This window comes from Stigmatopora argus, chromosome 8 (assembly GCF_051989625.1).
Source record: "Stigmatopora argus isolate UIUO_Sarg chromosome 8, RoL_Sarg_1.0, whole genome shotgun sequence".
NCBI lineage: Eukaryota > Metazoa > Chordata > Actinopteri > Syngnathiformes > Syngnathidae > Stigmatopora > Stigmatopora argus.
The window spans coordinates 11,683,133-11,697,867 of NC_135394.1; the positions used below are offsets into that span (position 1 = coordinate 11,683,133).

Sequence of the window (14,735 nt, forward strand, 5' to 3'; positions counted from 1 at the left end):
GGGCACAGGATCATCATCGGCAGTCATTAATCTGGGCTCAGACACGGGGGCTAAGAGGCCTCGCGAGCACCGTGCCTCACAACTGGGTCACTCACAGGGGGAGACCCACACAGGCCATCATTTGCTGTGGCGTAGACACGGGGATGACTGAGGTAGGGGGAGGGGTTTTACACACTGACATCTCATCATTTGCACTGAAACCACGCGGCCGTCGTTTACACCGCAGGCCAATGGCTGAGGTTCAGACAGTAGGGTTGGGGGGGCGTTGGATTCGATACCGACGGAAAAGGAGAAGTTTCAGCAGCCACTTCAAACTGCCAGCACCCAAAGGTGAAGGCTCTGTCAGTAACGAGGGACAGGCAACTTGACGCAGTCACTTGTGAGACAAAATTGGCATGAATCCATTCTCCCTCCTCATTTAGTCTCACAGCAAAAATTCCGAGACAAAATCCAGAATTTTTACGCTAGATTTCAACTCATGCCACATTATGCATCCATGGCTATGCAATTTGTGACCTGGCCGACCAGAAAATTCAGCTTCCTTCTCGCTTTGACGACACACAAGCGAGTCAATTCTCATATGGCTCATTCCAGAATCGCTGAACATTTCTTCATCCAAATTCTTGAAAAATTGGACATATTTCAGTTTTCTACTCCAGATTCATTAATAATAGGTAAGGATTCAGTTTATAATTGCGGAGTAGCTCCGATTTTTAACACAATTTAGTTGATAGTTACAATATTTTTGCTTAATTACAGTAACAGGGTCAAATATTCCTACTATTGTCAGCTTTTGCTCAGGAATAGAAGCTATCCATTTAATTAGCTGTGACTGTTGATCAAGAGGACAAACCTACTTTAGTGGCAAAGTTATGAAGACAAAATGTCCCATGATAAAATATATAAAAAGGTCTCATGAGGTATTTTGAAACATTGAATCAAGACTAACAACTTTATGAACAGATGTAATATAAAAGCAACCCATCATGATTAAAACTCCTCTTTGAGATTGAATTGGGTCATTAAAGGGCATTTTAAAGGGTACCACGTTTTTTGTTTTAAAGACTGAACCATTCAATTTTTCCTACAAGTGTTTTTTTTCATAGTTTGTTTAAGGACGAGCAAAGTTACTCAGAAGCTGCCCATTTCAGTATTTTGTACGACAAGTGGAATTTTCACGATTTGGAAGGTGGAATAGAAATGTCCTCCAATTCTTCAATGAGGCATTAAACCTCAGAGGAAAATGTGATCAGAATTTCATATGCACAAGCAATACCCAATCTTGTTGAAAACCTTTAGACAGTCTGCCCCTCTCGCCTTTTCACCCTCTCTTTCGTTTTTTTTTAACAAAGCACCCTTCACCCTCAGTAGTAAAAAGAAAGTATTTTACACTAAAACAGAGAAACATTCGCTAGGTTTGGCACAGTGAAACAACACAATTAAAAAGTAGCAATCCCGTGGCGCTGAAAATGAACTACAGTCGTAGTTGAAGCGGTGCGATGGAGCCACGCGTTAATTAGCACACAAGACTAACCTCAACAGTTTATAAAAAGAGGAGTGATGTGGGCTAGTGCCAATTCGCTGAGTGTATAGTCAAACACGTAAACATGACTTGCCTTTCCAACTATGTGTGCCATCAGCTGCCGGGAATTCTGGGCGCGTTGACAAAATCTGCTACAGTGACCCTTTGTACGTCCCAGGACCCGAAGCGCCGAAAGAGTGAGGCATATTAGAAGTTAATTTGCCACGAAATGTGTGAGAATGATCAATAGATGAAAGACTCAAAGACATATACTGCATGGTAGAGGTTGAGGTTGAGCTTGATAAATGTTGATGTCAGCTCACTTTGGGTCTTTACCCCGTCTATCACAGAACTGCTCAAGCGGAGAGGAGAAAGCAGTGTGTATATGTGTGCATATGTGTGTGTGTGTGTGTGTGTGTGTGTGTGTGTATACACAGTAGTCGAAAGAAGAAAGGTCTTACCGAGGAAGGCAGGCCTGGGGGTTTCCGAATCTTCTTTGGCTGAGAGTCTATGTGAATGCACAAAGAAAAGGTAAAAGTAAGACAATATACATGCGTCAATATCAGCACAGGTGCTTTATCTTCACCGGCCTACTACAGTTGTAACAGAACACAATGCAGCATTGTGCCGTGTGCCAGAATTTATGCACGTGACTGTCAAAGGAAAAATGCTGCCAGACATTCGTTGGCACACAGAATTGTTGGAGGTTTAACTTATCTTACCCAAGCCACCATCGGTCGGTCTCCTTCGTGGATTGTTTGGGTAGGATTGGTAAAACTGGGATCCTGACTTTAAGCCAGAGGGGGACATGGCATCTGGGCTGGGCATGGCAATTTCACTCGGAAGGAAACCGGGCTAAAAAAAAAAACGACAAAGGTCAAGTTTTACCAGGACATAATAGCGCAGCACGAACACAACTTTATGTGGTCATGTTAATGCCTTTTAGCCACGGGGATTACATATTAATTTAGTCTAGTGCCCTATTTTGGTGTGTCATCCCAAGATATGCGCAATAACCAAATTTGAGGGTTTCCAAATACAAAACAAAATACATTGGAACGCCAACATCAGCTTAGTCTTTCAACTATTCCATCAATGAATACTGCAGTTTGAAAATTGATAGTCTGCTCTCTGTTTTCTCCCTGCCCTCAGTGTCCTTTAGAATAAAATGTGTCAACATTAACAGCTACATGCTGGAACGTAAATAAAGGAAGGCCCCTGTTCTCCAATTTATTTTATTAGTGCGGCACCTTCTGAGAGATGTGGGGTTTTGTGTCCATTTCCTACTATATTAGGTGAAAACCGGGGCATTAGCTGGAATTCAGTTTTTTCTTACGGAGAAAATAAATTCATGATACTACCACATTCATGTTACGAGGTTGGTTGTGGAACGGACCACATTCATGATACTACCACATTCATGTTACGAGGTTGGTTCTGGAACGGATAGCCGTCGAATCATGAGGGTCCACTGTACTTGGTTTTATTCCAGATTAAGGACTTTTGATCAACTTGATTCAATGTGAACATTAAACACATTCTATTACATTTGGGTGGAATTAAAACAATTACAAAGTGTAAAGATGATGTTGACTAATGTTTTCTGTTTTTGTGATAATTGCTCAATATATCCAATTATGAAAGTTTTGGGTGGAGCTCAAATGACTGAATGACAGACATGAAACAGCTCTAACATAAACATCTCACCTGGTTTGGAAAGGGAGAGTATGATGGCCGCTCACTTTTACCTGAAATATCAATTGGATACATCAACACCACAAAACAAAGATCTCAGGCAAAGATGTGTGCTCAGTTTAACACGTTTTTTTCTCTCTAAAAAGTACAAAAAGTCCAGAGATGCCCTTCCCCTTCTTTTTGTACGCTCAGTTGCATAAAGCTGCCTGCCAGATAAATCCCTAAGGAAGCTTTCAGCATCACTGCCCTGATACTCAACCAATGAACACACGCACGTGTGTGGAGACATTCACAATGAAAACACTACTTCTGGACAAAACTACATATTCCTAATAGACACCCAAAACATTTTAACTCATTTGTTGTTTCGTTTCAGCGCCATTGATGACAAAAGATACCCAATCCATTTTGATTAGGAGGGCTGGCATCCAATGACCACCCGACCATGTCAAAGGGTTTCAATTTAAAATATTCAGACACATACACAAAACATGAATTGTCATGGCAAGAAATCACATACGGTAGAATTGAGATGAACCAATTTTCCAAATGAATGGGACAAACCAAATTGTCCCCACTTCAATTTTTCATATTTTTAGTTGGACTTGATTGAATGTGTAATAAACCCTGTTATACGTATAATTAGAACTAGACACTTATTTTTCACCATTTATTCACACAGGTTTTGTCCTCTTGTTCAGCAATAATAGCTTATCAAACAGCTAGGTTATAATCATGAGATAAAGCCAAATTTACTACAGCTTTGCAACCCCGTTACCTTCAATTGTTACTGTGATTGGAACAAATAATATCAATATCCATTAATCATTGATATATGAAATAGTTCATCAAGACTTTTCTCATTGATTACGTATTACTTATGAATACTTAGAAGAAAACCAGAAAAGTGAATGTTCATTTTTCAAGTATTTTGAAGGAAAAATCTTCCCTCAATACCCCTATTTAAGAGCATACCTGGAATACCCGAACTTATGAAAGGAGAAGCCAGGCCTTCGTGTTCGCTGTAGTGCGAACCTTCGCCATAGCCCTGTAGAGACACATACGAGAAGAACATTTAGGAAAACGCTATTCCGGGCCGTCTCCATCGTGTTGGCACGAATACTGGGGCTTCATGGTTTCCCTCCCTTCATCTTAAATCGCAGGACCAATGCCAGACAGATCTGCATCCACTTGGGGGATTCAGAGTGACTTTCTTAATTATCGACATGTGCTAATCAAAGGGAAGCTGCGTGTACTTCAGGCCTTCTTCCTTATTTCTACACAGTATTGTGCCAAGGCAGTTAACAGCGTATGAGAGTCGGGAATTACCAATGGGCTTCCGCAGAGGTTTCGGGCTTACTAGATGGATTGCCAACGCAGAATTCCGAGCCAAGGTTATTAGGTACAAAGTAGAAGCGCAACTTGACATCAAACGTTGCGCGTGACTTGAAAATACACTCGACGCTTGGGGAGAGTGCGTGTTTTGGCGACAGCAGTGATTTACAAAAATGCGCATGTGACAATATCACAAAATTCCATTTAGATCTTACCCGTCCTTGGCTGAAAGAAGGACTGTTCTGTTCTGCCGAACCCCAGGAACCAGAGCTGCTGCGCTCATCTAGTGCTAAAAATAAAAAAAGAAGACATTTTGTTTAGACCAGTGAATGGACAGGAGCCAGAGAAAAGAAAACACAGCCTGAACATTTTATTAATGAATGTGTCATTGAGATTGAAATAACATTAAGGGACCGTGCCATAACATAATGATGTTGTACTCAGCATTTTAGCTTCTTAAGTGGCCACAATGGGCACACACGGAAATCATGAGAGAATCACTAACAAGCACATAAGCTGGTGTTGCTTTTAAGATGCATTGTAATGTAACAAAAAATATTTAAAAAAAACAGGAAAGCTTCTTAATGTAGTCATTAGTTTTTATTACAAACAATGGAAATGAGAGCAATACAGTCCCAAATGTAATTTAGCAGAATTAGGTTGCTTTAACCCTTTAGAGGGCACTCCTTTAACTACATGGCTGCCATCGACGGCGATGAACGTCAGATCCCTTTTGACTGGGAGAGAGACTGGCACTGAATGATCGCTACTAAGTAAGAGAAGGTGATTTAAACAAAAAAGTCAGTATTCTCATTTTAATTTAAAAATTACTTACAAAAGGAGAGAACTATTTTCCATTCATTTAAATGTTTAATATTGTTTTGTTTTGCTATTAATATTATTTTACTCAATTATCAAATAACATGAATATCTTTACATTTTATATTACTTATGTATTTAAATTTTAGTATTCAACACCATCTTATTAATTCATTTATTATTATTGGGAACTGGCAGCCACGTACGTATTATCACTTGCCCTATAAACGGTTGGGGCAAATGAACACAATCACCATCCCCCCCAACCCCAAAACCCGGGAAAAAAAGATGTGGAGGCACCAAATAAATAAATATAACACAGACACCATGTGCAACACAAAGAAAACACTCAAAGCCAAAAGGCTGGTGAAGCTGAAAACTCCTCAAAATACCCCCATCATCCTCTTCTCCCTATCTTGTGTACTAATGCTATCCAGGCTCTCTGGAGACACAAGGCTTAATTGCATGCTGATTTGCATAATTGTGCATATTAATGCAGCTTTCTTATGAATATTCATGTCTTCCTTGGTTTTTTTTGTGTGTGTTTTTTTGCCTAATTAAAAATGTGTGTGAGAGAAAGTGAACGATTGGAGGGAGTGTTTCGTTGGGGGGGTTTAGGGGGGGGTGTCAGAGGGGTCCAGGCTGGATCAGCAGCCCGGCTGACGAGCACAGGAATGAGTGATGAGACTAACTGCGCGGAGCAAGCACCTACACATGCTGCGACAGCCGTGATCTATGACGGCCATGCGAGTGGCAGGGAGGGAGACTTCGGAGAACTGGCCTCAGAAGAAGGGCCACGGCACTATTAAAAGAACTACCATCAAACACTCAACAGCAGAGGACAGAGAAAACAATAGAGCATATTCCACCGACAAAAGGATTGATATTGGCTAGTCAAACGCCATCTACATTTTTTTTTGAAATCTTCTAAAAGGAGAAATACATGCCACCTGGGAGGTGGATATTCCACACAAAAGTAGTCCAGTGGAAATTTGTGAAAGACAGAGAACACATGGGCTGTAATAAGGCGCCAAAATTAGAACAATAACAACAGGAGTCGGAAAGATTCCTGGCAGGTATTCACAAGTTACCCAGGCATGGCAGCAACAAAGTAGCGATTGTGGAATATACAGAACGGGTGCATCAAAGCGATACACACCGCGATAGCCACTGTATCAAAGTGTTGATGAGATGTCCGTTTTACATCACCCTTATGGTATTACCTTGGCACATTTTGAATCCCAACTTTATACTAAAAATAGTATATTTTTCATCCTTTAACACAACCAGGTACACTTTACTTAAATAAAAAAAATGTTAAGCAATTCTGCAATTTTAACAACTATTTAAATTGGTCATTCAGATATGGTAATGACAAAAAAGGACAACATTGATAATCACATTGCTGCATGTGTTAAAAAATAATATTTTAATGGATTGCTTGGTTTCATGGTAATGCATTTGAGTAAAACATACTGCATGAATCAAAGCTATTTTAAAGCAACAGCAATAAATGAAATTATTTGAATAATTTGAATACCAAATAGCCAAAGAATAACCTCTTCCTAGCTTGGACAGGGATCATTAAATGAATTAAAATGTATATAAAATATACTTAATAATTGACTTGCATGAATTTCATTGAAAATCAATGCGTAAATTGCATTATTAATGGATGAATAGTGCATTATTGTAGCTGACAAATATAATAATCCAAATAGAGCGCAACAAGAAGCTCTGCCAGGCCACCAAACAAAAGTAAAAAGTCATAAAGATCTTTGTGTTTTGGATGTACCACTGCGCTACCTAGGGCGCCTCCACTCAGCCAGCAGGGGGGCCGAAGTGGAAAGTGGAGTGGAAGCATGGCTGTGCAGTCTGACAACATTGTTTCACACTTACTGGGCTAATTAACTCTGAGGCAATTAAAACAAGGTGGAGAGCTGCTGAGGTGCCAATGACATTTTGCCTGCCAAGGAGTGCATGAAAACTATGCCAAAGAAGACATCTTTCTATTGTTTTTCTTTTGTCACGTATTGCAATGCCCAAAGATAGTGCATCATGCATGGGTGCCCGCAGAAACACTGCAACCATGCAAAAACTAATCCATACAAATTGTAAAATGTAAATAAATAAATTAAAAATCCCAATTTTTACATTGGGTAAAAAGAAAACTTTTGAATTTTAAAGATTACTTGGATTTTTTTTAATCCTAATATCTTTACTAACTCACAAACCTCTCGAACGTCAGAAAAATTCTTGAATCTCACGCTAAACAACAGAATTTATCCAAATAAACATCAATGCTCTATTAAAATAATTTATCAAGATTACTAAATTTAGGACTTGAGACCCCGCAGTAACCATGAAATAGCATTGTCAAAATAGTAATATTTTGAATTAGATAGCGCTACTAGAAAAAACAGCAGACTATCAAGAGTTGTGCCAATCAAAAAAATGATCTGTGCAAATAAACAAAAAAAACAAGGGTCAGTGGGGACAGATGGGCTGAGAATCGAAACTTTCAATTAAATATCGTATCCAGATCCAACATTTCAGTATCTTTGCTTTTGACAAACTTGCATTGAACAAATGCGAGTTCATCTACTTAAAATTTAAAAAAAATATCTGGCTCATGAAACTGCATTGCAGGTTACTGTAGCGAGTGGACACAACTGTCACCTTAGTTTCACATGTTGCTATGAGCAAAACCTGGGACTGCTTCAACGTTTTTCTCCACGATGCACTACAACATCAACAACCCAGCTAGGACAGGAGCCACATATGCAAATTGACAAAGTTGTTTGTTGTGATCCAGGGGAAGTGAGCCGGTCACAGGGCGCGCGAAGGGGGATGGAGACGTTGCCAGCAGCTGCAGAGGTGACAGAGAGGACGCCTGCTTGCGTGTTTGGCCCAACACACGTCACACAAGCGCCACTCTTCAAACATCCCACATCTTCTTTGCCAGGCCTCTCCCCTACACACCACTTGAAACAGCCTTTGCAACACACACACACATACACACACGTGCCCAGTGCCTCTGAGGAAGGGAGAAAGACGCCTAATGCAATTAGCGCCCCTTGGAGCACTTTTGTGTTAATGAATAGAAGTGGCCTGACGGGCCACAGGGCTGCTCTATGCCGTTCCCGCCCTGCCGAGTCACTGAATATACAAGCAGCTTGTGTGATGTCACATCTAAACATTATTCTGTAAATGGCCACAATTGAAACAATCTCATAGGATCAGCTAAGTGAGGCTGATACTTTGGTGGTTTTCCTTAACAAAAAAAATCAAATGATTTTGGTCTGTCTTCATTTCAATGGGGCACACTGCTGGATTTGTAAACATACAAATACAGTAATCCCTCGAATATTGCGGTTAATGTAGACCAGACATGGACACGATAATCGAAAAATCGCAAAGTAGGGTCACCCCTGCTATAACTACCTTTTTTCCCTTTCTTCAGTGCTGAGTCCAAGTAGTAAGAGGGACTACCGCTTCCGAGTTTTGGGGTGGATTTTCACATTTTTCTGATCTTAAAAATAAATAAATATTTTTTTTGCCTTCAGTGCTGATTCCGAGTAGAGAGGCTTCCGCTTTCGTGTTTCAGCGTGGATTTTAACATTTTTAGGAACTTTAAAAAAAGGTAATAATTAATCCCAGAAAAAAAGTGAAGAAGTAAATTTGCGATAAGTGAAGTCGCGATAATCGAGGGAAGACTGTAGGGCTTTTTAGCAAAAAAAGAAACACAGCTACAAACAAGCTGCAGTAAGTGTTCAAAGATTCTTTCCAAAATGGAATTCATGTTGCTAAATCACTTAGGCTAATTTGTTGGTAAAACGGTTTCCAAAATCTATGTTACTTATTCTTTTTTTTTTTTATATTATTATTTTTGCTGCTTGTCCATAACACACTATGAAATAGCGTGGTGCAAAACATTGTCCAATGGGATTCAACTGGCCCGCTGGCCACAGGTTTGAGACCCTTGCACTATTATTGCAGTGTTTATTTGGCCAGACGTACAATAATTCCTGCGAAGGAATTTGCATGCTTAAACATTTTAACACCATTGTGCTTGTACCTCCAGATCTGCAAAGGTGACAGCTTGCATTGTATCGCATTAAAATGGGTGTCAATGACCCAGGGCCACACTTTGGGCCGCGAAAAACACGCAGGGGTGGGGGTTGGGTGGGTCGATTGTGGTGCTTTGGGTTCGAAGGAATTAACTCGTCACTGCTTAGTAATTGCCGACTGTAATAGAAACAAACAGAATCCTGCCTTCCAAGCGGGCTGATCCCTCTATTCAACAAGCTCAGTCTTCCACTTTGGCCACACGCTGCATGCTGGGCGAGTTTAAGAACTGGCGAGTTGGGGGTGAGGCACATTGTCTCTGACTCGAGCCACTTCCTGCAGATCAGTGGGGGGAAAAAAACCCGCGCCAGGTTGGGGGAGGAGAGTTTTACACTTCAGGGTTGTGGTGGGAGGGGGTCGTTTCAAGTTTATAAGCTCCTTTTTTTCTTGCCTTTGTTCCTCGGTGGCCAAGTTCTCACTCTGGGGAACACTGGGGAGTGTGACTGCATTTCACACAGCAGGTTGGCCGAGTGACAGAGGAACCAAAGTAACATGACTAAGTAATAAGTCTCAGTGAGCAAGAGAGAAAGCTTGCTGAAAGCGGTTTCAGGGGTTAACTGGCAGCTCATTTGCACTTTAAAAATAGAAAATTATATAGGCTATCCAAAAGAAAGGCACAGATTGTTTGAGCATGGCTCATATTTAGATTAGCAATACTTTCCTGGATAAAAATGCAAATGCAACACAGCTCTCTCACAAGCAATACATTACAGCCCATTTCAGACATGCCCTGAAGTCGGGTAATGTTTGGTATGCTCCCGCTACGCGCTTACGTATGCATGCAATCTACTGGCTCAGTTGACTCGGACATTAGCCTGAATTTTACTGGCTAGCACCAAAGCAGCAGTTAATATTCTACTTCAGAGTGCAGAGCTTGATAATACACAGTAGCTACTAGTAGGTGACTACACTACATTACGAAAACAAAACCTTTGACAAGCGACTAGAGCAGGGGTAGGCAAATTTTTCCCACAAAGGGCCACAATGGGCGTGGGTTTTAGTTCTAACCCATCAAGAGGACACCTTTTCACCAATCTGTTATTTTAGAAGTGCAATCAGTGGATTTCAGTCATTCGCTTCCTTTTTCAGAAATCTACATACAAACTATATAGTCAAGTATACAAAGTGTCACGATATACCACAATTTCAATATATATATTTAGCATAAATTGCTGGTCAACACACGTGTCAAAGAGGCTTAGTTCTATGGGATCTTCTACAGACATTGGACATAACAGCATCCTGCACTGCGAAATACCTATATCACATGTGTCAAAGTGACGGCCCGGGGGCCAAATCTGGCCCGCCGCATCATTTTGTGTGCCCCGGGAAAGTAAATCATGAGTGCCGACTTTCTGTTTTAGAATGAAATTAAAATGAAAAGTATAGATGTATATTAAATTTCCTGATTTTCCCCCTTTTAAATCAATAATTGTAATTTTTTAATAAATTTTGTAGTTCAAAAACCATTTTGTAAAATCTAAAATTATATATAAAAAAAGCTAGCACATTGTTTTAGATCTATAAAAAATTGAATATTCAGGGATTTTAATCCATTTATAAAAAAAACCTAAATATTATATCTAAAATGGTCCGGCCCACATGAAATCGAGTTGACGTCAACGCGGCCCGCGAACCAACCCGAGTCTGACACCCCTGACCTAGATAGTAGTGACTATCGTGTGAAAAATTTGAAATCCTTTTTTAAAATGTTATTTATTTGTTTGTTTGATTCCTGTTTATGAGAATGACTTCATGATGGTAATATTAGTAAACAATGAGCACAGAATTAAGCATTGTGACAATGGGGCTATCGTAAAGCTTGATGGTGGCCGTTCCGTAACAATGGTTGCTAGGACGCATAATTGATCAATAGTTGTTTATTGGGGCAGAGTTGGGCAAAGATCAATTGGGAATGAAATAAAAATAATAATAATAAGAAAAATGTAAAAGTGCTCAGAGAACAAAAGTGAATGCGTGTCTATTGAACACAGAGTTATCAAACTTACCTGAGCCGCTGAACTGACTGCTGGCGAGAGTCATTGTTCTGTTCTTGCCGTTTGCTACGGGAGGTGCGAACATCTACGAGGACAACAAAAGGAGAACGATTGTGTTACAAACAAAAGCAAAGGAGGGCACACTTCACACATTCTACTTCCACTAATGAACGACCTGACGTTCACTTGTCCCTCACCCGACGGGAAATTTGTACGCATCAAAGCACTCCAGATAAGCTCCAGGGTCGAAAAAGCTGTCACTAGCTTGCATTAAAACGTGGAAATACCTTTGTACTATGACTTTTTATTGGGGAATTTCCCACCACTGTTAAAGAAGCCACAGAGTGGTTGAATTACCACTGTATGTCTCCTCTTTTTCCCCCACAAAGTAGGACATGTAAATCAGAGCGCAAGCTTCCATAACAACATAACAGGTCAAAGCAAACCATTTTTGATCGCATTAGATCTTGTAACAGCAATCTCAAACACATTTAACTCCCGCTTTCTTCCATGTCCAAACCTTGGGAGGATGTCAGATGCCCGAAACAAACGAGGAGGAAACTTGTTTGTACAGCCCTCCACAGTTTCTCACCCAATTATCAGTGTCGTATTTAGTAGACGGAACATCTGCTGTTATAAATTGGCAGGCGATCAATCTGGACGTTTTGGTGGTGAATTCCACTGTTTAATGAGACACTCCCTTCGGGGAGCGCTGCTTCCTTTTCTTGGAAGTGAACGGCAGTGCTCCATCATGTGCACATAGCTGCACACATAAGACATTCCCCCAAAGGAACAAAAATGACATGACACCGGTGTAAAATTAGGTGATAAAATGCATCGTACAAATAATATTAAATGAAGGGGCACAAAACAGTAAAGGCCAAACCTGAATGTAATGTTACTTTGTGTTTTTTTTTAATTTATTTATTGAGCATGCCTACTAGGGCTGGTTTAGTTTATCTTCCCATTTTACAAATGGAAGCATTTTTTTTCTTTCTTGCACACTTTTCAAAACTGTATATCAACGAACACTTCGATCCTGAGCTCTGCTTGATTGCAGCGTGTCTGCCACCGGACACTTCACTAAAGCAATAAAATATTATTTGTTGTGCTGTTTAGGAAGGAAATTGGTGCGTGCTGCAAAACCTCATGGGAACCGATCCCTTTCTGTTTTTTTAACTTGTCTGCATTAAAAATTAATTCATAAAACCGATTTATCGCTCAGCCCTACTGCCATTTTATTTTAACTAAACTCCAGACAATAAATGAGCAATCTTTCTCAAACCAGGACCCCCCCAAAAAAGAATTCTATTGAAAATAAATTCATTTCAACAATTCCACCGTAAACCAAGTACTTTCTTGCAATCAGTCAGGTGAGTGTTACTTATCATAACCTGCATTTGCAAGACCGATTCAAGAATTCTGTCAACCGCCTGCGTCTCTTCCCGCTGCCACCCACCCCGACTGCACTCCCGCTCTCTTACCGCGCTGAAATCCAGAAGGTCGCTGAGTTCCTTGTCAGTTCCCACTGCAGCCATTCTTTGCTGCTGCTCGGTCATAACCTTCCGTCTCTAACAAACCCTACGAGAGAGATTTGCAGATACAGGACTTTAATAGATGATAATAAGGGCACTTGCAAGCACAAGGACAAGTGTGATACAGCCGAGGAAAAAAAAGTTGCTGATTTAAAAAAAAAGTCAATGCATGATGAATAAAATCAACTACTCTACTCTTCCAATATTGTGATGATCACATGTGACTTGATAACCACTAATATGACATCATGCGCTTAGGTACCACTTCCTTTTAGAAAAGAAATGATAGCTTAATTGCCAATACATGGCATTCCTAATTTAAAATACTGCCCTAACTGGGAACACTATCAGTGAATGATGATTATGTTTCAGTGTGATTGACGGTGATAAAAGTCTAATTCGTTTAGGGTGGGCAGCGCCAACCGCCGATAAAAAAATAAAAATAAATGAATAACTTTTTTAAATAAGTGAATGCCACTACCTGCACCACAAATGCAAAATGATCACAATCGTAGTAGAGACTTACAATGAAGTGGGCTTATGACAAAAGCAATTTACAAGGGTAGCTAGTATAGATCACTCTTTGTGACCATCTCTGCTCATTCAGTTATATAATTGTTGTTTGAGGTTAGCGGCTAACATTATCATCCAGTAGGAGTCATTTGGAGCCCTGATGTTAGCCAGCCAGTTTGAGTGCGCTTTCTACCATCATGTGCTGCTCAGACAACTGAAAAAACTTTGCTTCTGGGAGAGCAAATTCCCAATGAAAACCATTTTGTTATTTGTGAATAAAATAATAAGAAAGGAAAAACTGAATTCAACTGCCTGACATTTGCGTTGCATCGTTTGGAAGTCTACAAAAATGCAAAGGTGCATTTAGCTGTAATCATTTCAAACTATCTCAATTAGCAATATCCGGGTCTACTTTTGCTTACATCTTTCCTTCAATATCACTTCTGCCTCAAGCCCATTGCTTGATGACATGTTTTGCCTTTATAAGCAATGAAAATAAATCTGCCCAAGAATGACCAAGACAAATTTTGATATTTATAACCACAATGTTTCGTAGTGTTCGAACATTCTTGCATTAATTTGCTTTAGAACTGGTCAAAGTAGGTTGCACAGCTGTGGAAACAAAAATTGCCCTAAACAGATAACTGGGGGAGGGACTACCTATCATATTAAAGTTTCTAAAATTAGATGAAAAGCCTAATTTAGAAAAAAAGTACAACAATTATTTGTTTGTATCTAATACTGATGACTAAAATGATGGAAAATGCACAATTGTTCCTGTCTGTAACCACTTGTGGGAGAATAACATTAAGAATGTCCTAGTATGCAGTGGTAGGCTATAATAAACCAGCCAACAATGTTTACGTTGCCTTGTGTTGTGGTGTTGTGGCATATCAGGTTCTCCATTTTCTCAGAAACATTATCTTAACAAACTTTGGACACGGGTGGTCTTTTTGCTTTCCTATGGGCTTGTAACCATCGGGTTTACTTGTTTCAACAGAGTTGAGCTTGTACTCGCGGTAATAATAGTATGTGCGAAAAATGATGCCAACGATGCTCCGAGGCAGCGACTTTGCTCGAATCATCAGTTTATCGTTGGTGTTCTACTCTAGTATAAAACTAGAAATTGCCTTTTCTCCAAAAATAAAAGATATTTCTACGTAAACACAAAGCCCAAACAACATGGCTGTA

General features: G+C 40.0%; 1 protein-coding gene across 13 annotated transcripts in view; it reads right to left on the reverse strand.

Moving 5' to 3' along the window:
• Window positions 1-14,735, reverse strand: part of tcf3b (transcription factor 3b) — a 39,242-nt gene that overhangs the window by 9,102 nt on the left and 15,405 nt on the right. For 8 of the 13 annotated variants that reach the window (XM_077606849.1, XM_077606853.1, XM_077606851.1 and 5 more), the window contains exons 2-9: window positions 12,981-13,077; window positions 11,509-11,581; window positions 4,768-4,841; window positions 4,193-4,265; window positions 3,230-3,270; window positions 2,245-2,377; window positions 1,984-2,030; window positions 1,617-1,685 (exon numbers count right to left, since the gene is read on the reverse strand). In XM_077606849.1, coding sequence (XP_077462975.1) covers window positions 1,617-1,685; window positions 1,984-2,030; window positions 2,245-2,377; window positions 3,230-3,270; window positions 4,193-4,265; window positions 4,768-4,841; window positions 11,509-11,581; window positions 12,981-13,055 — 585 coding nt within the window. In that variant the 5' untranslated portion in view covers window positions 13,056-13,077. The remainder of the gene's footprint in view (window positions 1-1,616; window positions 1,686-1,983; window positions 2,031-2,244; window positions 2,378-3,229; window positions 3,271-4,192; window positions 4,266-4,767; window positions 4,842-11,508; window positions 11,582-12,980; window positions 13,078-14,735) is intronic. The other 5 variants (XM_077606860.1, XM_077606859.1, XM_077606856.1 and 2 more) reach the window with 2 other exon arrangements.